The 24,845-nt window shown below is 36.9% G+C and overlaps 1 protein-coding gene and 1 pseudogene across 2 annotated transcripts; both read right to left on the bottom strand.

The window, feature by feature from the left end:
- Positions 1 to 189: 189 nt before the first annotated feature.
- Positions 190 to 5,672, bottom strand: LOC104592781 (THO complex subunit 5B pseudogene; annotated as a pseudogene). The gene is made up of 3 exons (XR_016083528.1): positions 5,378 to 5,672; positions 4,923 to 5,163; positions 190 to 3,349 (listed from the first exon to the last, which is right to left on the bottom strand). The product of XR_016083528.1 is annotated as a THO complex subunit 5B pseudogene (transcript).
- Positions 5,673 to 22,379: 16,707 nt separating this feature from the next.
- LOC104592782 (protein CURLY FLAG LEAF 1-like) lies at positions 22,380 to 24,533 on the bottom strand. Its single transcript, XM_010252266.3, has 2 exons — positions 23,555 to 24,533; positions 22,380 to 23,206 (listed from the first exon to the last, which is right to left on the bottom strand). Exons 1-2 carry the CDS (start codon positions 23,771 to 23,773, stop codon positions 22,856 to 22,858), a joined length of 570 nt encoding a protein of 189 aa, XP_010250568.1. The 5' UTR covers positions 23,774 to 24,533; the 3' UTR covers positions 22,380 to 22,855.
- Positions 24,534 to 24,845: the final 312 nt, after the last annotated feature.

A 24,845-nucleotide genomic window follows, 5' to 3' on the forward strand; every position in this document is an offset into this window, starting at 1 on the left:
CAGGGTTTCACAATCGAACAAATAGATAGAGGCCATCGCATTCACATGGATAGTTTAAAAACCAAATAGAGATACCAACACCGGAAAAGCAGGACCCCACATGATTAGAACAGCTACCTCAAAATAACCTAAAAGTTCAAGCAGCACTCCTCCAATACACAGCAGCAGCAAAGTGCAGCAAAACTGGGAAATCAAAAAGAAATAAATCATGTATCAGTCAAGTGTCACAATAATCTTGCAGCTGGTTTTCTTTTGCAGCAAAGATCCAAATCATAGTCAAACTCAATATAGCCTAATAACTCAAACGGTAAAATTTGTTATTTTAAACTGATGCCAATTTATTTGCAAACAAGCTTGCACAGAACATACCATACAATACAGTGAATAAGATCCTAATTCAACTATGGAACTAACCCCAAACCTATGTTGATGATCGTCCCCACTTGGTGAGCCGATGAGCATATCACGTTTGACTTGAGTCAGAATCAAAATATTCATTGCTAATTAAAACAACAGAACTGGACTTGTTCTGCCTTCTTGTCTACTAACTCTGAATAAATTGATCAAAATATTCTTCATCCAATGACCCACAGCAGTGGAGGCACCCATCTAAGCTACACAAATTCTGAATTTTCCCAAGTTGAAAGCTACTACAATATTTTCGCATCAGACAGAAATAGAGAATTACAACCCAATACTGCATTGAATTCAAAAGGAATTTTTCGTTTTCTAACAAGAAGCCATCCACTCCCAGAACATATATACTTGAGCAAGTCCTCCATGAGTTCTTCAAAATCAAGAAAAGGCCAAACAACTTTACATTGATGATAATAGAGAAGGGCCAGGGAAAAATTTGGATGCTTCTCTGTTATGGGCCCGGGAATAGGATCTCATCACAGGTCGGTCCACGGGGAAAACCTCCTGTTTTCCCTTGTTCCTTCCTGCTCTTGATGAACCTATCTTAGCGCCTCTGGTGATTTGTTCAAGAGATCACCAACTCTCCTAACTCACTTCCATAACTGAATATTCGATATCCTCATTCAATAATGGGGTCTCCTTAAATAGGAGATTACAAGAGTCCTAATCAAAGGGAGTCTCCTTGCTGAATAGGGAGACTTCCAGTTTTATCTTGCTAAGGATAAGATAAACTAATCCTAATCTGATAAGCTACTAACAAGATAAGAGCAATAGAATAAGATAAGAACAAGCAAGATGATCTAATCTAATCTAGATAAGGCTGATGTTGCCGAACTGGGTAGGATGAGAATCATTGAATCACTGCTGCTGTTGGCGGTGGGTCAGGTGCCGGTTGCTGCCAGTGGCGACGGTACGTCTTCCCGAGGAATGCGTCCATAACATTACTCCCCTCCTGGACTACGAGCTTGTCCTCAAGCTCGAATTCTGGATATGTGGCGTGGAACTCTGCCAATGGGAGCCATGTGGCTTCGGCCGATGGTAAATTACACCATTCTACCAAGACTTCAACAACCGCACCAACAAAGAGCTTAGCTGATTGATGGGGAAGCTCAGTACCAATATCATCAGGAAACAAGTTGCATAAGATGTTGTTCTGAGGTCCTTCTTGAGAGCCATCAATTCCAACACATACAACATTCAACTTCAATAAGTATTCAAACCTCAGAGTAACCAGTTTTGCAGGCTTGGGATTTGAAACCTCATCATCATGTATATGAAGGATGATTTTAAGAGGATGAGATCGATAGATTCCTAATTGGTCAAGGTTCTCTTTTCCAGTAACCTTCTTTGGCCGCTTTCTCCTTCTTTGGCCCTCCTCTTCCTCATCAGGCGCATCATCCTCCAACTTATTCATTTCTGTATTTGTAGAAACACCATTGTCCTTAATTGCTTGTTGGTGGGCAAAGGCTTGAGCATCCTTCATGCTTCCTATAATTTCCAATTCAATACTCTCCCCAATTGCCTCCTTCTGAGCCAGCAATTGTGAGTAAATCACATAGAGTGGAGGTGGCAGTAATTCTGCTAAATTATGCTGCTTTAATTTCTTTGTATGCAGAACCCCCAGTTGGTGTTGGATAGGCAAGGATGCTTTCTTCAGAGATTTCGGGAGACTTGAAAGGAACTTCTTTCGGTGTGCAATGGTCTCCATAAGGCTTTTCTTGTGTTGCTCCAGTTTCTCATGAAGTTTGCAGAGTTCTTTTCGCCGGAAAAGCTCAAAATTAAGCCGCCTTAGCATCAGGTCATGTGCACTGTCTTTTGATAGTATAGATCCTTTAATATCTTGAGGGGCTGAACTGAAAAACTCTTCCTCAGGCACAAGTTCAATATCCGGATACTTTGACTTGAAATCTTTGCGCACCTTTATGGCTTTCACAAAATGAATTTTCTCATACATCAAATTGTGAAGCTGCAATGTAGTGAAATCTACTGGTGCCTTAGCATGTTCTATTTCTGCTTTAACACGATCCTCTTCTAGCAATATAGAACGATTTACCTTATCCCGGTCATCTGTCCGTCGATTCCAAAAAAACTGCTCGCAGCGATACAGCTAGCCTAAGGGGTCTCCGTTGCCGTTGTACGACGGGAATTCCAGCCTACTGTACTTGGGGATGACTGCGGCTACCGGGGCGACGAGCTGTTGTTCGCCGGACGACTCCGTCAAGTCTGGTCGGCGGCTGTTTGTGGTTACAGCCCCTTCTGGATTCCTCTTCTTGTTAGAGAAATACGATTCCAGCAAGCGTCGCATCTCCTGGACATCGCCTTTGACCTCACGAACCTCCACGTTGGTTTCCACGAGCCTATGCTCCAGTTCGTGGACCCTGGATGATAGTTGCTCCAGATCTCTCATGACGGTTGGCTCTGATACCAAGTTGTTATGGGCCCGGGAATAGGATCTCGTCACGGGTCGGTCCACGGGGAAAACCTCATGTTTTCCCTTGTTCCTTCCTGCTCTTGATGAACCTATCTTGGCGCCTCTGGTGATTTGTTCAAGAGATCACCAACTCTCCTAACTCACTTCCTTAACTGAATATTCGATACCCTCATTCAATAATGGGGTCTCCTTAAATAGGAGATTACAAGAGTCCTAATCAAAGGGAGTCTCCTTGTTGAATAGGGAGACTTCCAGTTCTATCTTGCTAAGGATAAGATAAGCTAATCCTAATCTGATAAGCTACTAACAAGATAAGATAAGAGCAATAGAATAAGATAAGAACAAGCAAGATGATCTAATCTAATCTAGATAAGGCTGTTGTTGCCGAACTGGGTAGGAAGAGAATCATTGAATCACTGTTGCTGCTGGCGGTGGGTCAGGTGCCTGTTGCTACCGGTGGCGACGATACGTCTTCCCGAGGAATGCGTCCATAACATTCTCCTAGGAAAAGATTCCAGATTCATAAACCACATTTGTACTCATATATAATTGACACCAAAGATGGCACAACTTTTGTTTATTTTAAGAAATAGAGAAAAAGAAATTTCTACAGATTTAGCTAAGAAAAAAAAAGGAAAAGGAAAAAAAAAGAAAGTAAAGAACCTTATAACTCACTTCCAAATAGCTTTCAAGTTAACTAAAAACCTCATGAAATATAGGAGGTTAACAAGGCAATTAATATGGGAAAACATGTTAAGAAATACAGTTTGGAGTTCACAATTATTATTTCAGTCTTCCAGAAGAACCCTAATCTGTAATATTTGCATAATAAAGAGAAAGTGAACCAATTACCGGAATTTATGGTTTCAACAATAGTACACAACTAAAGAATTATATTCCCAAGACAGTACACGACATAATAAAGAATTAGAAGAATATAAGCGATAAAGCCCTCCTGTCATACCAGACTGGGAATATAAACATTTCAGAGAAGTAGAAAAATATGGCAGTAACATGATAATGGATGCCCATGGTAAGAATACAGAGTTTGGCAAATGGCAATGTTGTAATTTGCTTTTAGGAAATTGGAGCTTGTGATACCCTCTGACCAGAAAACAAGCAACATATTTCCCTCTTTGGAAAAATAAATAGAGAAGTAAAGGGAGCTAATGAGCTTTTGGACAATTGTAGTAATATTCTCTGGGTTATCTAAATGTACAATGGTAACAACAGTAACGAGCAGCTTGTAAATCTTTTCAAAGAAACAATATCAACCGGTAGTAACCATATTTAACAACCAACATAACCTGGTAGGTGTAAATATGCAGATGTCCTATGAAATTTCATATGCTATCTGCACTCTGTATCTCAAGTAGTTATTTGAATCACTTCACTGGTGTTGATTCTGGATTCTATCCATCTATGTTTGCTATGGTTTTGCATCTAATATTTTGGTTTCATGAGGTTGACTAATAGTGAATTCAGTAACTTCAATGTGAACTACAGGTTCTTCTTGTTTTTTTTTTTTTTTTTGGTTTTTTTGATAAAAGACGAATATAAAATGTTGATATATCCCATTGGTGTATATGCCACGTGACTTAGGGCCCCTGCTTATAAATGGCATTATCCTATTCGACCTCAATAAGGGGAAAACATCAGGTCTGAAATGCAGTCCAGTACATAGAAATTATGCAGTTCCAGGACGATCAAACCTACCAAAATCTTGCCAACAATACAACAGAAAGAATAAGAGCAAGATAGCAGAACGGAACAGGCTACTGCAACATAAGAGTAAAAAAAGTCCCATATAACTAAGAAAAGGGCGTAGGAGAACCAGCAAAAAATTAGAGTTAGAAAAAATCCTCATAAAACATAATTGTCAAAATCGAATCCATTAAAGGATTAGAATCCACTCATTTACCAATTTACAGAATTCACTGAACACAATCAAATACATAATCCCTAATAAGAAAAACAACAAACATATGCACCAAATGTTCTTAAAACATTAAAACGAATGATTTGGAGCAAAGGAGAGAAAGAACCCAAAAGGACAGAGATTGAGATCGCATACCAGCCTTGTAGAAATGAGGCACACCCAGAATGATCATCCTGAGATTGGTATTGTTGGGGTGGCGGTGGTGGAGGGTACCCTCCATTGAAGTAGTCCTGATATCCAGGACGAGGGGGTGGAGGGTATCCTGGTGGAGGTGGTGGTGGATACCCTGGTGGAGGTGGTGGTGGGTACCCTTCATAGGGTGGAGGTGGTGGTGGTGGTGGCGGTGAAGGGTAGTTTGGTGGCGAAGGTGCGTACCCTGAACAAGAAAAAAAGGTCAAAAAAGAACTGAAACACCAAGGGTTCAATTCCAAATTTCCAATTCTACAAAAGAAACCGCAAAACAAACTGAATAAAATTTCAAAACCAAAGAAAAAAGAAGGTAACCAACAGACAAAAAAAGACTCCATTTATCATCTAGTAAGCTTAATAGAGGAAAAGATATGATATAAAAGAAGGAATATGCGGTTCACCTGGTGGAGGGTAAGGCTCTTGGGGAACCCTCTGGTAACTCATGCTATTCTAGCTCTCCAATGTGCAGCACAGACTCAGAGAAGTAGTTTTCTTTCTTCCTTTCTTCTTTCTTTACCGAAAAGCAGAAGCAGAGAAGTAGTCGAGAGTTGAGAGTTGAAAGTTGAAAGTTGAGACTTGAGCGATATAACCTTGGGCTTCCTTCCAATGGTATCTCGCTGTTATGCCGTTGTCAGGAACTCAGGATTTTATTGGCATTCCGCATTTGAGTGGTCCTCCTCCTCCCATAAGACGAAATTACAATACTAGCCTGGGCCTGGGCCTGGGCCTGGGCTTTATAGGCTTAGATCTCATGTTCGCCCATTTGAAAAGGGTAAGAATTGGGTAAGTTTAGTTACATGGTAGGCTATCGTGTTTGGACTGTTGACTGTGGACCATCAGAGATTTGTAATGGCCACGAGCGGCAAAGATTGTAGATTGGATTGGAGAGTAGCGATGGACTGATGAACGGGCAAATGCAGATGCTCCTCCCTCCAAGCTCCAACAACACACAACTAGAATATCTGTTGTGGAGTGGCGCCCAATTTGACAACCTCCACTCCACTTGAACGGTTGAACTTGAATGATGATGATGATATATGATGGCGTGTTGTTTTTTATTTTTTCCAGCAAAGGCCAAGCTGGTGTCACATCATATCATAATAGCAATTTCGTGGAATGCAACTGTGGGCCATGGTTGCTGTTGGACGGACAGTCGGACAGAGAAACCCAAGGCCCAATCCAGCCTCACAGCACTGGGTAGAATTTGAACATATTAATAGAACTGCTAATTTTTTTTTTGCCAGAAGAAATTATTACCCTTCTTATTTCTTTAATTAACTATTATATTAATTGGGGCTTACGCCTTACGGGTACGGATTTCTTTAGCACCATGCCCCCTATTTTGTTGATATGTGCTGGTATTGGTAAAGATTAAAGAGCGAGGATTTCGGAGCAAAGTAACCCAATCCAAAAGAAGTACTATTGTTCATTAATATGTCTATTTTCTTATTTTCATAGCTTTTTTCTCAGTCCATTTGATTCCTGAATGGGCAATTTAATATTTTTACTTTTGGAATAGGGGGCAAAGTCTTGAAATCCAGTAGTTGAAGGATTTTTTTTTTTTAATCACAAAGCAAAGTTCAGGGACCTAAGTGCAACCACCCTAGAAATAAATGTTTCAGTTTATTGCATGGCATGTATATGCAAAGTATCTCGATTCTTAATTAACAAGTATTCTTTTAGTAAGAATAAAAAATAAATGGTTATCAGTTGGAATTGGAATTGGAATCGAAATTTTTTAAAATTGGAATCCGAATGATTTATTTTCATATTCCTGTTTGGTTTAAACATGAATGGAAATGGAAAATTAAAATTAGTAGGAATGGGATTTTATTCTAAGAAAGGGATAGGGAATGATCATTCCCTTAAATAGGAGAATGTTATTCCAACAAGAATGACAATGGGATTCTAATTTCGTCCAACCAAACAGATGGAATTGAAATAACTCATTCCGATTTCGATTCCAGACCCCTATTCCCATGAAACAAACGGGGCCTTACATCATTCTTCTCCTTTTTAAGCGAAAAATATTAATAATATAAAAGAGGATGTCAATCAGGAAAACGTGGTAAAGTAGGTGTAACGATGAGTCTATAGCCACAGCACCGTTGTGGGTTTGACTTGCGGTTATGAATTTGTGAAGACAAGTTGTGGGTTTCTAACATTTTCTTCAGTCTCTGACGCCACTCTCCCCCTTTTAAATGGAGTCTGGATCTCCTGCTCAAAATAATTATGTCCACGTCTATCCATATATCATCGCAGCCTTGTACGGAGAACATCTCATCCTGCTATATAATGTTATGTACAGGGAGATAGTAGGGTGTTATAAATAGACATGAATAGAGTTATATGACCATTCTATTTGGCATTTTGCATACGTAGATTCTATCGAGGGCCCGGCCCATGATCACCCCTACTGCATGCCCACCAGTGTTATCGGCCTTGTCTTCCTTTCTTTCTTTTGTTTCTTGGTGTTCAAGAAACTGAAAATTAGATGGAGCCCCAACTCTTTTTTTTTTTTTTTTTGAGAAACAAGTGCTAAAAAGATTCATTGCACCTGATGAAACAGTATTACATCAGGTGATTATCTATCATTCTCTAAAATTAAACTAATTTTTTTTTTATCCAAATGTAGTCATTAGAGAGCAATCTACTGTTTCATATGTTGAATTTTGACCATCTAGGCTTTAATACCCAAAAGCATTGTTTTCGAACTGTTGTTGATTCAGACGGTCAGATCGTTCGGACTAGAAACCGTTCAGGTGATTGGTTCCGTTTTACCCCCAACCCAGTCTCTAGTAAAAAACTGTTGAATTAGTCAACGAACCATTGACCTGGATGGTTTGACCGTTGATCCGTTCGACCCAAAGAACGGTTGCGGTTTATTAACTTGTCACAACAAAATGAAAAGGGAAAAAGATCTCTTAGATCTGAGATTTACTAAGAGAGATGTGTGAGACAGTGAGAGAGATCTCACATTTAGAGATCTCAGAGAGAAGTTTAGACTCTAGATGACAGATCCGCGAGAGAGAGAGAGAGAGAGATCTAAGACTGAGAAATCTCAGATCTACTCCAGTTTTTCACCATCTCTGCCGCTATTGCTACCATTGCCGTCGCCGCTGTAAGTTGCCACCATCGTTGCCACTGCAACCTTCAAGCCCTCCTCCTCTTCCTTCTTCTTCTTCTTCTTCTTCTTTTAAACTCTTTCAGCCAACAACTTCTCAAATACTTCTCATTCCATCTTTATTTTCTCTTATATTTATATGCATCTTATCCTAATATTCCAATCTAATGGGTAAGATGACATATCATTGTTAAAATATTCAAACCGTTCAAACCATTTGACCCAAATGGTTGAACCACTGACCGGGAAACCGATGGCTAGAATGGTTCCATTTCCAAGTCAGTTTTTAAAACCTTACCGAAAAGAAAAGGCTATATTTCAATCTCCGTATTAGGACCCATTCATTGGTTGGTCTCATTGTCGAAAAGTTTGTCGTCGTAGAATAATACATCATTTATCATTAATAATAATAATAATAATAATAATAATTTCTACCTAATTCAAATGGTGGTGTGATTTTGTATATAAGTGCATGTATGTATATGTGACAATTGCTGCTATTTGTTGTTATGTGTGATCAATATAATATATTCACGTTTCATAATCCTGATTTTCTTAGGTTTATTATAGGGTAAACTTCTTAAACTACCCTTATGATTTAGTTTATTGGCTAAGTGTACTCTTACTATTTAAAAAGTTGACTAATACTATCCCTACTTTTTCTGACAATTGATTAAGTCTACCCTTACCGTTAACTTTCCGTTACATATAACATCATGTGACTAATATATTGATAAAAGATTCCAAAAACATCCTTCCCACCTCCATTCCAAAACACCCTCTCTATCTGGTTCATTAGAAGCCCACACGCAAATCCATAACTGGCGGTTAGGCCTAGGATCGGAAACCGAGAAGGAGTTCCGTAGATTACTGCTGAGTCTACTAGACACTAGCAACTACGAATCTGCAATGGCCATCAACAACACTACAGCTTGCAGAAGAAAACCTGCTTTTCTGGGTGTCCATCTTCAAAACCCAGATGACAAACCTGTACTAAATCTGCCGCTGCAAGTTGCAGGACGGTGGCGGAACAGAGATAGTGAAAGAAGAGGGGAGAGATAAAGAAGAGAGAAGGAGAGAGTAATAGCGAGAAGAGAGAGAGAATGAGAGATAGGGAAACGAGAGGTGACGAGAGAGTACCTAATCCGCCGCTGCAAGTTGCAGCAGCGGTGGCGGAACAGAGATAGTGAAAGTGGAGGGGAGAGAGAAAGAAGAGAGAAGGAGAGAGAAATAGCGAGAAGAGAGAGAATGAGAGGTAGGGAGATGAGAGGTGGCGAGAGAATACCAAATCTGTCGCTGCAAGTTGCAGTGGGGGTGGTGAAACAGAGGAAGTGAAAGAGGAGAGAGAGGGAAAGAGAGAGAAATAGCAAGAAGAGAGAGAGAATGAGAGATAAGGAGACGAGAGGTGGCGAGAGAGAGAAGTACCAAATCCGCCGCTACAAGTTGTAGCGACGGTGGTGAAACAAGGAAGTGAAAGAGGAGGAGAGAGAAAGAGAGGGAAGAAAGAATGAAAGATAGGGAGATGAGAGGGAAAGAGAGGTGGTGGGAGAGAGAAGTACCACTTGCAGTGGCGGTGTCTGAAACAAAGGCTTGCAGCGACGGTGTCTGAAACAAAGGCATGTAGCAGCGGTGTCTGAAACAAAGACTTTGCTCTGAGGAGCCGTCAGTAATTTGCTGGAGGTTTTCGGGATCACCTGCAGTTCTGGTAGTTCTGGCGAAGAGAATGAGAGGAAGATGGAGAGATCCAAATAAGAGGGTAAAATAGTATTTTTCGTATCTCCGTTGTTGATAGACGTTAATGACTAAAAAGGATTAATCAATTGTCAGAAACAGTAGAGATAGGATTAATCAATTTTCAAACAGTAAAGGTACACTTAATCAATTAGTTGAACAATGAGGATAGTTTAAAAAATTTACCAGGTGTTTCAAAGTCCAAAGGCCTCATTTCCACTTTTGGCCTTGGAAAACCTTATTCTCCAATCTTGACACGTGTGTGTAGGGCTGTCAATAGATTGGTATTGGTCCAACCCAACATGCTCCGATATGAGTCTATTTCATACGGAGAAGGTCCAATATAATCCAATGAATACTTCGGACCATTATAGATCCAATTCAATGTTCGGACCATCCAATCTAATTAAATTTATTTCAATTTAGATTGGATTTAACGTAAACTTGTTCCATTGACACCTGTACTTTTATCTTTTGTCAATGGACCTGATTTTGATTAATCTGACCCAACCTAATATAAATCCATTTTAGATGGACTATGTCCAATCCAATGCAATGAATGCTTTGGACCATTAAATCTGAACATATTCAATTCAATGTCTTTGTGGTCCACCCAAAACATTCAAATTGATTTTGATTTTGAATGGGGGTACAACCCAATCCAACCCAGACATGGTCGGTTGACACCCCTACATGCATGCGTGGCCTAAAGTGAACCTCACAATGCAAGTCAATGCAAGTAACCTACCATGTTTATCTATTTATCTATCTATCTATATAAAGAGGAATGTGTAGGGGTGTCAATTGGACTGGATTTGGTCCAATCCAGTCCAGTCCAGTCCAATAAATATTTTGGACCATTCCAGAAACTGTCCAATCTATTCAAATTCATGTTAATTTAGATTGATTTCAACTCAAACCTGATCCACTGACATCTATATTTTTATCTTTTATCAATGACCTGCTATTGGGTCAATCCAATATAACTTCATTATGATGGTCCATCAAGTCCGTCCAAATTCAATTTGTTTTATTGATCTGTCCAATCTGTCCAAATAGATTTTGATTTGGACGATGTCCAACCCAAAACCAGTCCATTGACACCCCTACCTCCCATCATAGACCTCACATTTAATCCTCTCCATTCTCATACAATGCACAATGCACGTGTGACTTTAAAAAAATAAAAATGAAAATAATATGTGTTTCTGTTACAATTTACACCCAATCCCACCACCTTTACACCTTTATCCATTACATTTACTTCAATTCCACTCCTTTGCCTTTTTTGGTAAACTAATTTCACCCTATTAATTAATCATGTAAAATCTCTTCTTATATATATGTTACTTTCTATTCTTTTTTGGTGGAGTTACCCTTATTAATATATATTCCTTAATTTCCTTGATCATCTCTTACTAACGTTTATGCACAAAATTCTCTCCTTGAAAAATGCTCATTGGTCTTCTCCATTAAAGCCATTAGTCTTCTATTCATCTTTCTATCCTTTGCAAAATCAAAATGCTCATTGCTTGTCTTATGGTTACATAAAAGAGAAGGCATTGGCCACTTTCAGCAGGGGTATTCTTCCAAAATGTTTGAAATTGAGTAGGTCATTCATTCAAGATTTGTCATGAGAGAGTTAGGAGTTCACATCTCCACCCCAAAAGGATCCGCCCCACAATGGCCCACAGCATATCCCGTTGTGTATTGGGAACATCTCCCGATGATAATATCAGTCCTGATGATGACATCATCAGGAGATGTTCCCAATATACGACGGAAAATGTGTTGTGGGGCATTGTGGGGAAGAGATGTGATCTCTGCAGCTAGGGTGATGGAGAGGGATAACTTTCACCTACTGATAGTAATGGCAACTGAGTGGGGATAATATTCCTCATCCCCGCCCCCAATTCTGAAATTAACCCCTATCCTTGTCTTTGATCCTTGATAGGGATAAAATTTGTCCTCTATCCTTGATCCCCGTGGGGACCCGAATCTCCAAATTTTTTTAGATAATAGTATTTTTTAAAAAATAAATTTACTTAAAATAAATAAAAATTTTAAATTATAAAAATGTTTTGATATATATATATAATCGGAGTCAGGGTGTGGCGAAGACCTCAATCCCCATTCCCGATCGGGGATTCCTATTAATCCCTATCCCCGTCTCCGCCCCTTCAAAACAATCTCTATCCCCGACCCCATTGGGTAGGGGAAGTTGAGTCCCTATTGGGGATGGGGAAAATTGCCATCCCTACCTGCTGATTCAGCACAGTGCCTCCAATGAGTACACACATACATGAAAAGAGCAATGGGACATGTGGAGGAAGCGATATGTGATATGGGAGGTACTTCACTATGGAATTTTTCGCAGTGCTATAACAACTTAATTCAACTAAAAGGAAAGCTTTTGATTCACTTTCTTGTAACTTCATTCTTTCACAATCAAAGTGAGTTCTTCATTCGTTTGGTTAATCTGCTCTTATTGTAATTATAAGGCTAGTAATATGAACTCGGATCTGCAGCCCACAATACTCACAATACACCACAGTTGTGCATCAAGAACATCTCCCTATAAATGACAATTAAGATGTTTATAATCTGTGGCAAGGTTTAAAATTCCATTACGTATCGGTCGATACGTATCGTATCTTTGAGGTTTTGGCATCGGGAATGGTACCAAATCTTTAGTACCGTTCCTTTTCGCCATTCCGGAAACGTATCGTGTCCGTATTGGTAACGTTTCGGTGAGTATTGGCCTATTTCGGTGCTGTATCGGCTGATGCGCAACCGATACAGTGCGACTTTACTGTTGTGGAAAAACAAAAAAAACTTCATTCGAAAGAGGGCTTCTAAACCCATTTTAGAAGCCCTCTTTCTTCCCAAAACCCTCTAGAAACCTTCATACCATTCTTGGAGATTGAAATCTAGCCAAAACCCACCAAAACATCCACAAATTATCAAGATCCAACAAGTTTTTCAAAATTGTTAAAAAATGAGCGAAAATATGTATGTTTTTTCAATTTTTTTTTACAATATCAGCTAATGTTTTTGTGTTTTTTTAGTTTGGATGCTTAGAAATATCTTTGTGTATGTTGATATGTTATTCTTGTGCAAAAAATCCCATTTATTTTGCTCCTATATGTAGATCTTTGTGAATATTTGAAAATTTTCTAGCATATTAAAAATCTGAAAGAAATGAAAATTTTAGTCTTTATTTTTTTGTGATCTACCTCTAAATATTGATTATGTTGTAGATCTATGGATGATCTATCATGTTCGTAGATCAATTTAAATTTCTTCTAAATAATTGATTTTTTTATTTTTTTATTTTTTTATTTTTTTATTTCTAGAATAATATATAATATATAGATAATTTCTTCAGTTTTTTTGTGATCTAACCCTATAGGTTGAGTATGTTGTAGAGCTAAGAATGACATCAATATATTGAAATATCTTATGAAAATTTTAATTTGTTTTTTTATTTTTATTTTTAGATTATAAATATTTATTTATTTCTCTAATGTTTTGCTATGATAAAATTCTAATAATAAACATTTACAATAAATATATAGATGATCTATTATGTTCATAAACCCATTCAATTTTTCTGTTACATATTTACTTTTTAAATTTTAGTTTAATTTTTAGAATAAAACATGCAAAATAATTATTTCAATAAAAATAAATAATTATTTAGTTTTTAGAATGAAATATGCAAAATAAGTATTTCATCTATTATGTACATAAATTCATTCAAAATTTTTATTACATATTTACTTTTTCTAATTTTAATTTAATTTTTAGAATAAAACATGAAAAATAATTATTTGAATAAAAATAAATAATTATTTAGTTTTTAGAATAAAACATGAAAAATAATTATTAATTTTAGAATAAAAATAATAGATGTCCATGAAGCCATTCAAAAAAAAACATTTGTTTAATTTTTAGAATAAAACATGCAAAATAATTATTTGAGTAAAAATAAATAATTATTTAAAAAACACAGAAAAATGTTTGATTCAATAATTACAAATTTTACATAATTATTTGATTCAATGATTGTTAATTGCTTAAATGGATTAGATAACACTTGGAAAAATGTTTAAAACAATTAAAAAGATTTTTTAGTAATATTTAAAAAATACAAAATAAAAGGCATTGATATATTTCACATGATAATCTATAATTTGAATGTGAATATAATTGTGGCCTCAAAAATATGAAAACAGTTATTATTTGTTTAATTGGATATTTGTATTAGATAATAATTGAATAATTTATATAACAATTGAAAATTAATTTACTAACACATTAACACTTAAAATTGGATAATTTATATAATAATTGAACTTTTATGTGATTCATGACTTCATGTAAATTTTTAACTTTTAAACATCATAATGGGATTCAAATGTTGAATTTATAAATTATAATAGATTTAAATTTTGAAGTTGGAACTTGGAAGATTGGAACTGAATTAATTATTTTATTAAGTAGTATGTTTTTGTTCCCGTTTGTAGATTATAATATGTTTTTTTTTTTTTTATAAAAACCCATTAAAACACGTGATTTTTATGTATAAATAGCTCATTTAAGTCTTATATTTAGTGATATTGATGTTTATTTATGATTTATTAGAGTATTTATAGCATTTTCATGTGTTTTCATGCATATCTTAATTTTTTGTCCGTATCCATACGTATTGAAGGCATATCCCGATACATCTCTTAAATTTGCCCTTCCGATACGCATAGTGTTTCCGATACTTTGAACCTTGATCTGTGCTGAAAAATTTTCTATGATCATTTATAAAGACGAGAATGGGAAATACATAGTATCGTTGACAGAGCTAAATTTTATATTTTCTATGACCATTTGTAATCAATCAATCAAATGCATGCATGGGTTGTTTTTTTTATATTCAATTTGAGCATTAGCACTCATATTAGTTTAGCATTCTTGGTTTTGTTTTGTAAATTGTAATAAATTTCTGTTAACGGGCAAATAGTAGAAATTTTCTAAATGGAATTTCAAGTGTTCCTTTTCCTGGATTTCGAAGGTAATCTGAGGTTTGCATCATGGGAAGAGGATTTAACAACAATACATGTTTGAATCCTAGCTTCTCAACAACATTGTGGCTTCTAATTTTTTTCCCAATTCTGATTCGGTTCAGTTTGAGGAGAAATTTTCGGCTTTGATTCAGTTTGAGAAGAAAATTCAACTGAACCGAACCAAAAATTAAATTAATCAAAGTAAATACATATATTTGTAATATATATTATTTATATTAATAATATATTATATGTATTTTAATTATAGATTTTGATATGTTTTAAGAATAATTATTAATACAAATATATCATGTATTTATATTTTAACCAACCAAAATGAATCAATTTGAATTCGATTTGGTTTATTTAAAATTTTTAAGTGTAATTCGATTTGATTCATCATATGGATTAGGTTGTATTTCCAAACCAAATCAAATTTGACGGACCGAAATACCGAATGAATACCCCGGGGGTCTGATTCATCGCTACCGGGGCGTGTATTGATATGTTAGTGTGGACTGTCAGACATGAAAAGCGGGGCTACATAAGTGGTCTTCCTTAGACCAGTATTCCTTGAATTCGAATTATGGACTTGATGAGCCGGCCAGATGAGGCCTCTTGCTCAACACGACTTTGAATTCAGTTGAGAAGGGATGGTAAATAAGGGTGTCAATGGATCAGTTTTGAATTGGACCTTGTTCAGTTTATAATCAATTTGGACGAATTGAACGGACCAATAAGACATATTGGATTGGATCAATTCGGTCCAAAATATTTATTAGATTGGATTGGACCTGGTCCATTCATAACAAATTTATATTAGATTGGGTTGGATTAAGCCAATGTCTGATCCATTGATATAAGATAAGAATATATGTGTCAATGGACGGGGTTTCGGTTGAAACTAATCTAAATCAAAATGAATTTGAATGAATTGATTGATCCGAACATTAAGTTAAACTGGTCCAAATTGATCCAAAATATTCATTGAATTGGATTGAACCTGATCCATTTATAATGGACTCACATTGGACTGGATTTGGACCAAATCCAATCCAATCGACACTCCTAAATTGACAAATGCCAAATGGGCATGGTCAGGTAGGAGGAATCCCGTCTCGACTCGTCTCTATCCCCCCAAGTACGTACTAATCCAGCTTAGGGCTGAATTTGTGTTGAAGAAATTGAACCAATAATAATGTAATGACGTATTTGTTGGATTTGGGGATTTGGGTAGCAAAACTTGACAAGGACTTAGCATATATTAAAAAAAAAAATAATAATAATAATAATCAACCGATATCACAGAGGTGATAGCGTAGCCAATAATTTGATATCCATAAAAATTTACATTAGGATGAGGGTCTTGATTGGTCTAAATTCTTCCGGTATCATGACTTCCGGGCATTATAGATAATTTGTGATTGCAATTGCTAGTGTCGGCACTGAAATTGGACTCCTACTGTAAAAGGAGCAAGTTAGAAGGGGAAGCCTTGAAATGCAGCCCATAAAAATTAAATCAGAAACAATGTCAATGCTGATAAACATTAATGGTTCAAATATTTTAAACATTCAACAAAAAAAGATTACAGTGAATAAGTTTGTAATTAATTAGGTTATGGAATTATAAGCTCTGTTAAGGTTCAGTTTAGAAAAAATACAAATGCAAATATATACATACAGTATAAATAAATACAAAATAATATAAAATATCAGCTTTTATACTTCATATATTTATATTTATACTCCTTTCAAATTGAGCCTAAGTGTCTTATCTAATTTATAAAGAAGGGAGAAGGGAGAAGGGAGAAGGCACTATGTCTATATCGTGTGGGACCCTGTATGTGTTTGGCAAACAACATGTCCCACACATGACATTGTATTTGTATTTTAGACATATTGAGAAACCAATCCGCGTAGAGTTGCTTAATTTATAAGACAATAATAATGTATAAATAATAAGAACAAAAATGTTATCTAAACCACGCGGAAAGCATAAGGCAATGATTTTTCCGTTTCAGGTGGGTCCTTCAACTCTCTCTCTCTCTGTATTGGTATTGGTATAGGTGGGTCACATGTACTATATATATTCCATATTTCATAGCTTGGGCCTCCAAACCCATTCAGCAGTCCAGAGGCCCATAATTATGAAATGCTCCATGCAATAAGGCTCCATTTGAAATTAATAGGGTGGTAGGACTAGGAGTATCAACTATCAAATGTATTATGGTTATATAGGCCGGTTTTAAGGATGGTGATCAAATTTAAGTTATAGCCATCAGCAATATTATTATTTAATAAATTAGTAGGCCGATTTAGGAAATTAAAGCTTCCAAGTTCCGAGGCATGTTGATGTTGTAGACTTAGAGAAGCTGCTGCTACGACCCTCGGGACTGGATAAGCAGTTTCGCTGCAGAGAGAACAACGATATTCATACTGATTATAATGCCAGTAGTCAGGTCAGTGGAAACTTGCTGCATGTTGCAGTTGCAGAAACAAGTAGAAGAAAGAAGCCTTTGAATGACCCGTTATTAGCAGTGTCATATGCCTGTTGGCTGTGACTGTGTTGCCTTACCTTGTTCAATTAATTAAATAAACGCCTATTCTATTTCTTTCTACACTGTACTGTAGGTAGGTAGGGACGACTGGGGGAATCGGTTTCTAATTTGTTTCTACTTTCTGCATGTAATTAGTTTGGTGGCAACTGTCAAGGTATGCTCTTCCTCCTCACCCTTTGCATGTACGGCTCACTTTAGACCCTGAGTCAAGGCTCAAGGCTTAGCTCTTTTTTATCTCTCTATTATTATTATTATTATTATTATTATTATTATTATTATTATTATTATTATTATTATTATTATTATTATTATTATTATTATTATTATTAATGTTTTTATTAATTTGGAATATCGTTTTTGGAGGAGATTTCCGCAATATCTTATCTTATTCTGAGCCATGTTTTGGAGGGTTGTCTGGTTTTATACCACACCAGCAGAGAGTAGAAAATTATATAGAGATCGACTAGAGAGTATATTTTAATTTGATTACTACTGTATCCATCTATCCATGTAAGCATGCAATTATAACATAACATTGATTCTATTTACATAGTTTTAGTTAAAATAAAGTCATGAAAAGGAATTTCTGCTTTTTTTTTTTTTTTTTTTTTTTTTTTTTTTTTTTACTTTTAGATCATGGATTCAAGGTTTAAAATATCGATACATTCTCTGTAGGGCTGTGTTTGGTTGATACAGGCCGATACATATTGATACTTTAAATCTTGTATGGATCTTTAGGGCTGTGTTTGATTTAAAGAAAAATGTAGAAAAACCTTTACAAATCTTATATAGGTTTTCCTACATTTTCCTTCCTTTCCTCACCTTTTCCTTCAAATCAAACATTAACCTAAATTCACTATTGCCCTTTTGTTAATAATAAAATCAACTGTATCCTTTATAATAGTTTCTTCTTCTTAATAATAATAATAATAATAATAATAATAATAATAATAATAATAATAATAATAATAATAATAATAATAATAATCTGAAATCAACTTCATTTGGCATTTATCCAAACAACACCCAACTCACAAGTTGTCTCCTTATTATTTTTCTGAGGCAACAAGAAAAGAAAAAGAGTTGCGTCCTTGTTTTAAAATGAAAGCTCGACTTGCGATAGGAGAGGTTCAGTTGTAAGTTTTTCATGGAATGGATAGTTTACCTTTTAACGCATAGGTCCTGTGCAAAAATCTACTCTTAGAAGTTAGGATTTCTCTAGTTTTTTTTTGGGGGGGTGGGGGTTTAATTTCTGCCTTGGTTAATTTCCTAGGAAGGCCTAAAACTAGGGACAGTACATGCTACGCTAACATAGAAAAGGGATTTCCATCCAACAAAATTGTTTGATTTTAGTTGCGTGTTGCATGTATGGTTACACATTAACGTACGTATATGGAATGTATACGACTATCTAAGGCAGTTATCCGCCTATCCAAGACTATACCAGTTTCGCTCAGACTAAGACAGACCAGAGAGGGATAGGCCCGGACATGATGTGCACAGTTTAAGCACATCAAGACCTAAAGCTGGCCAGACCAGCCATCGGAGCTGCCCGTTCCTACCAAAAGTGGCAATATAGAGTTTTGGACTGATGCGGGTTGAGTGTCAACAGTTTGTTCGAGGTTTATGTCCATCTATACCCAGACCCGGACCCTGTTATATACACATTTACTTTGGGGTATTGTCAGGTATATAGGCCTGGTGTATATGACACGGGTCACTGATGGTTCCAGACCCAGAAGACCCACCAAATGAAATGATGATACGTGGCTTTGTATAGCACTAAAGAAAACCCAAAATTTTATTAATTTGATGCATACAGTTAATAATAATAAAAAATGGCTTAATTTTCTGTGTTCCCATGCTATAAATTCCAATATTTATTAATTTATAAAATCAAATGTTTATTGGCCATTCGCTGACCAGGTCTGGATTGAACTCAATTATGATCTCAGGTCCAAAATTTGTGGACCCAAATTATGTCGGGTATCCGGGTACCTATTGCCATTCTGACGTTAATAATGCTTTATTCCATTTGGAATGATTAAGGTGAAGGATGTTCAAGTCGGGAAATCAACCTCATAACATAGTTGTATGTCTATTTTAATTGCAATTAATCAACCGAACTAATAACAGTTGAATTGATGCACTAACTTTTAGAACCTAGCTTGGTTATAGGAAGTGAGTAGGAAATGTCATCTCTACTACTTTAAAGATCTCCTGTATGTTGACTGAATTAATCAACCATCTGATTCCTACCTGCTATATTTGAGTAATTTTGATCTTTTGGGTCCCAGATCCAACTTCTACTTTTCTTTCCGGGTCTGTTTAGTTAAGCACTACCGGTAAAGTGGGACCTATTAAAAAGGTTTCAATAGTTGGAAGTGATGATTATAGTCTCTGACTGTGTGACATAGAGATATACGTCCCCCATGGAATTGCCAACCGGCCTATTCAATCCAACTCCTACAAGGCTAGAATCCACACTACCTTTTATCACTGATGTTAGTGTTGTTGTTGGAAGAGGTTTCAATAATACATACTGGCATTATTTCAGTCGCGGACTCACCAAATCTCTATATTGAGATTGTCCGAAAAGTTACTCTGACCAAGTGACAAGGGTTTTTGGGCTCAAATTTGGCCCATTAATGGACGATAAGGAGAGGGGCAACAAAAACTTGTGGGACCTTTTTGGGCCCCAAAATAATTTGTTAGATTCCTTGGTGGTTGTGGAACAATCCAAGTAGCAGACCACACCAATACTAAATGCTTGTACAGTTGTACTACTATAAGTATGCAAGTACCTAATTTGTTTCACATAACAAGTGGAAAATCTTTCCAAACAGAACCTTATACATTATAGACCATATGAAGGTTAGCTTGATTGGATACCGTGAAACCATCAAATTGAATTGTTTTGTGTTGAAAATTATTGAGCATATGGATTATAAACTATAACACTTGGGATCAATGAAAGGTGTTCATAGATAATCTCCATCACCATTATAGACAAATGCAATATATTCTATCATTAAAAAAAAACAAGTGTTGTATTGAAAAGATAAATACATGTGAATGCCATGATACTAGAGTTCTTACGCGTATCCCATACTTTGTCACTGACCATGTGATTGAGCCTGCCTCTCTCTCTCTCTCTCTCTCTCTCTCTTCTTTGCTCTGTAAGCTCTCTGCTTAGATTCTCTACTGGCAAGGAAGGAAAGGTTCCTTTGTCTGCTCCAGAGAACCTTTTGGACCACTTTTCTTTCTTCGTACCAAAGCGCTCTCTCTCTCTCTCTCTCTCTCTGTGATAGCCTGATGAAAAATTAGAATCTTTTAGGACGACGGACCTATCAGTGTCTCTCAGAACCAACAACCTCACCACCCCACTGCAAATTTTCTCCTAAACTTGCACTTTCTTGGTTTCTTATACATGTCCAGGTTCGGGGAAGAAGCATCGGCAGTGATTGATTGAACTTTTAATCCCGAGTCCACCTTGGAGTACTCCTTGAATTGACAGCTTAAGCTGTGTTCCTTAGGATAAAACCGTTAGATTGGAACTGCATTGTTGGGTTGGAGATTGATATGATATAGATTAGTTTTGAGGATTCACTGTTCCCCATCAAAAGGGAAAGTCATGGTGTTGGAATCGGGATTCTCCTACGTACATGGATAAATATATATATATCTCAACTCTCAATTGTCAATTTGCCTACTAGTGCCTAGCCACTCTCTTTGCTCTTCTAGCTGTAACAGTTTTACACACCTTGATAGCTAGGGAGACTAGTTCTATGAGATTCTGATCCAACGACGGTGTTTTCCCTGAGGAGACGAAAATCCCCAACCCAGGTGTAGACACGTAGGAGATTCGAGTTTTATTTATTTTTTTTCAAATGCCAAATGGTAAGACTATTGACGTAAGAGGGAATCCCAGACTATTAAGCTGATGCCAAAAGAAGCTGGGGAACGTGAGCCCCACCCCAGCTGTTCACCACGCGATTTGGATCTGGATTTTGCTGAGAGTTTCAGAAGAAGATTCTCGTGAAGTGACCATCACTAGCCTACCCCTCCCAACCCCCACACAGCAGTAAAGCTGTTCAAAATATTCCAATTCGTATTCCCTCCTCCTTTCTAATCTCTCTCTCTCTCTCTCTCTTCAGCGAAAAAAAAAGTACATAAGGCCTAAATCTTTCCACACCCTAATTAAAACATAAACCAACAAATCATGGTCATCCAGTTTAATTTTCAGATGCTCCTCCTACCTTGGAGATTTTAAGCGGTCTTGATTGATTGTATATGATCTCTACCAATTTTTTTTTTTTTTTTTAAAAAGATTGATAATTGATTCATGCCTTTTCATTTCTCATTTGGTATGGACTATGGAGTATGGAATTGAAAAGTGAACAAATGCTTCTGTCCAAAAGATTCGGAAAGCAGACAATTTTGAAACGAAAAAGGCAGACATGGACATTGGACACCACCTCATATAACAAGGATGAGTACTGTTAGGCCTACGAATCGAACGGTTAGTATATTACAGTAGGCGTAACCAACGGAGCACAACGTATCGTTGAGTCCACACTTTAAGGCACAAAGCAATTAAACAACCCCAACCAAATGAACATTTATTCTCGGCTGCCTCTAACTCTAACCCTAATTCTCTAAACAAAGTAATAAACTATAACCAGACCACACCAGACGTGAAGATTAAAAATGCATCAATCAATCACTACTTCACAACAAACACAACATATGAAACTAGAAGCTTATTTATTCTATTCCATTCCATTCATAATCATAATTAATCAAAGTATCAAGTTCAGTAATTAATATAATATAAGTAGAATATTGTCATTTAATAACAGTAGTTATTGGAAAAAAAAAAGATCGTATCTCTATCCGTCGAAATACACGGCCATTAGCGAGTGAAACATTGACACTAAGCATGCCAGCTCTTCGCATTCTTTAATTAATTCAAAAACTACCTTGTCAATGGACAATGGGGAAGAAGAATATAAGGTTATGAAAAGAATTAACACTAATTAAACAAACAAGCATAAAAAATTACAGAGAGCCACATGTCGCAATCATTACCAAATTTATTCTCTCCTTCTGCTCATTGACCTTGCTGGCTCTCTAGACTAAAGCTCTTCTCTGCAACTCTAATCTAATGGCGCTTCAAACCAACATTAAAAAAAAAAAAAAGAAGAAGCAAGCTTACAAAAAAAAAAAAAAAACAGACAAAAACAAAAGAGAGAAAGAACAAGGAAAAGAAAAGAGAAAGAACAGTTGATGCCCGCACCCATTTCTTTCACTTGATCAATCCACACTGAAAATATCTCAAGCCACGTTTATCAAACAAAAAAAAAAAAAAAAACAAAAGGAAAAGAGAAGACCAAAAACCTAATGTCACTCGCTGTCCGTTCGATCGAAGTGCAAGAGCATACCGCTGCACTTGGGGCACTCCTCAACCTCTTTGGGCACCATGAAATACATGAGACACCTCTTGCAACCGGCGACTACGAGAACATGATTGCCTACGTCTTGGCGATGGCAATCGTCCCTTGATGTCGAAGGACATGAATCAGTGCAGGAACCCTCGCTCTCACACGAGCTATCTTCTTCTTCTTGGTCGTCGTCGTCGTCTTCATCATCGTCCACGTCCGAATAATAACCTCCAGCAGCAGACCTCAGCGCTTTTCTTGGATCTTCTCTTTCTTTCGTCCCGTTCCGCCAGTCTATATAATAAATCTCCCCCGTCTGCACACACAACCACCCAGAACAGCAAAATCAACACTTGTGAAAAAACAAGGTGGATATCAAAAGAAAAAGGCAAAACTCACAAAAGTCTAGAGAAAAAGCTCGTTTGTTTTCCCTTTTCTTTGTTTGACTGTTTATTTGATAAAAGGAGAACGAGAGAGAGAGAGAGAGAGAGAGTAATGAGCACAGGACAAAATAAACAAAGAAAAGCGACCTTTCTGCTGTTCTTAAACACAAAAATAATTTGTTGGAGGATAGAACTTAAAAGAAAAGAAGTGATGTAGAGACTGGTTATGCATTTAATGAAGAAGGAGATGGAATAGGGCCAAAGGGGGCTTTTTGGGAAACCTTTAAATCGAGGCACTGCTCCCATTGATAAGGAAGAGCGACGTGTGAATTAAGTTCTACGGTGGTATCGGCGTTTATTGTCAGATTATCTGTCGCATCCGAAGTCGCCGACCTGCCAATCACACCGGCGCCACCGCCCCCGTCGTCGTGGTTGAGAGAAAAGTTCTGGAGAGACCGCTCCAAAGAAGCAGTAATCGTCGCCATGTTTGGAGCTGTCATTGAGCCCAAGAGCACAAATAGATGGAATGCAAAAACAAAAGATATAGAGATATGCCTTTCGAAAACTAATAATAATAATACTAATAATAATAATAAAGATATGGAGATGGAGAAAGAAGGGAGAGAGATTACTGTGTGTGGTAGGATGGGAAATTGGGAATGTGGGTTTCTAAATACAGCCGGAGGGTAAAAACGGAAGTAAAACTGATAAGAGAGAGAGAGAAAGAGAGAGACTGTGAGAGAGAGAGAGAGAGAGAGAGAGAGGAGGGAGACAGGGATGGAACCGGTGAAAACGCGGTTTCCCAAAAAAAATGCCGGAGCTCTTTTTAACAGTTTCTGATTTTTTTTTTTTTCTTGTTTCTTTTGGAAAGAATATCGATATAGTTATTATAGTGAGATAGTGCTCTCAGTCTCAAATGGCAGGGTAATGCGGCCGGCGGCGAATTTACTCGGCCGTGTCAACCTCCGTGTTTGGGGACGCCAGGAAACCTAATGCCCAAAATACCCTTGCAGCGAAATTGAAAAGACTACTACCACGAGGAGACGGCACCAGGCACCAGGCTTCCTCCTTTTTGACAAAATCTACGAAATTTGGCAGTGAAGAAGGTATTCATATACATCGAGTCTTATTAGAAGAAGAAGAAGAAAGAAGAAGAGAAGAGTGGTACGAGAGAGGTTGGGAGCGGTAGGTTTGCCATTGTAGAAAGGCCTATGAAATGTTTTCTTACAAGAGAGAATATGACAAAAGAGATATCTTCTTTTTAGGGAACGCAAGCAAACTTGCCTTTGTAGTTTCTACCATAAAGTAGATACCAGTCGTCAATGAGATTTTACAAAATGACTGAATTACCCCATTCTGTTACCAGTAAAATGCATTCCAATTCCAGTTCATGTCCATTGGATTACCCAATTACTAGCTTGTTTGGTTTTCAGATCAATCTGTTTTGATTAATTTTAGATATACAGAGACATACATTTACATGTACAAGTATTATTACAATTAAGCTTAACTAATGTTACCCCTGAGAAATGAGAAAGGCACAATTAAATCAGACAGGGATCGAGATCGAGG

Source organism: Nelumbo nucifera, chromosome 3 (genome assembly GCF_055504915.1).
Source record: "Nelumbo nucifera cultivar China Antique chromosome 3, China Antique-T2T, whole genome shotgun sequence".
In the NCBI taxonomy this organism is placed as follows: Eukaryota; Viridiplantae; Streptophyta; class Magnoliopsida; order Proteales; family Nelumbonaceae; genus Nelumbo; species Nelumbo nucifera.

Bases quoted from the DNA above. Each gene is read 5' to 3' on its own strand.
- LOC104592782 (XM_010252266.3), bottom strand. From the start codon at position 23,773: ATGACAGCTCCAAACATGGCGACGATTACTGCTTCTTTGGAGCGGTCT. The intron at 23,207-23,554 runs GTTTCCCAAAAA...TTGTGTGTGCAG, and splicing joins AGCAGTGCCTCGATTTAAAG to ACGGGGGAGATTTATTATAT.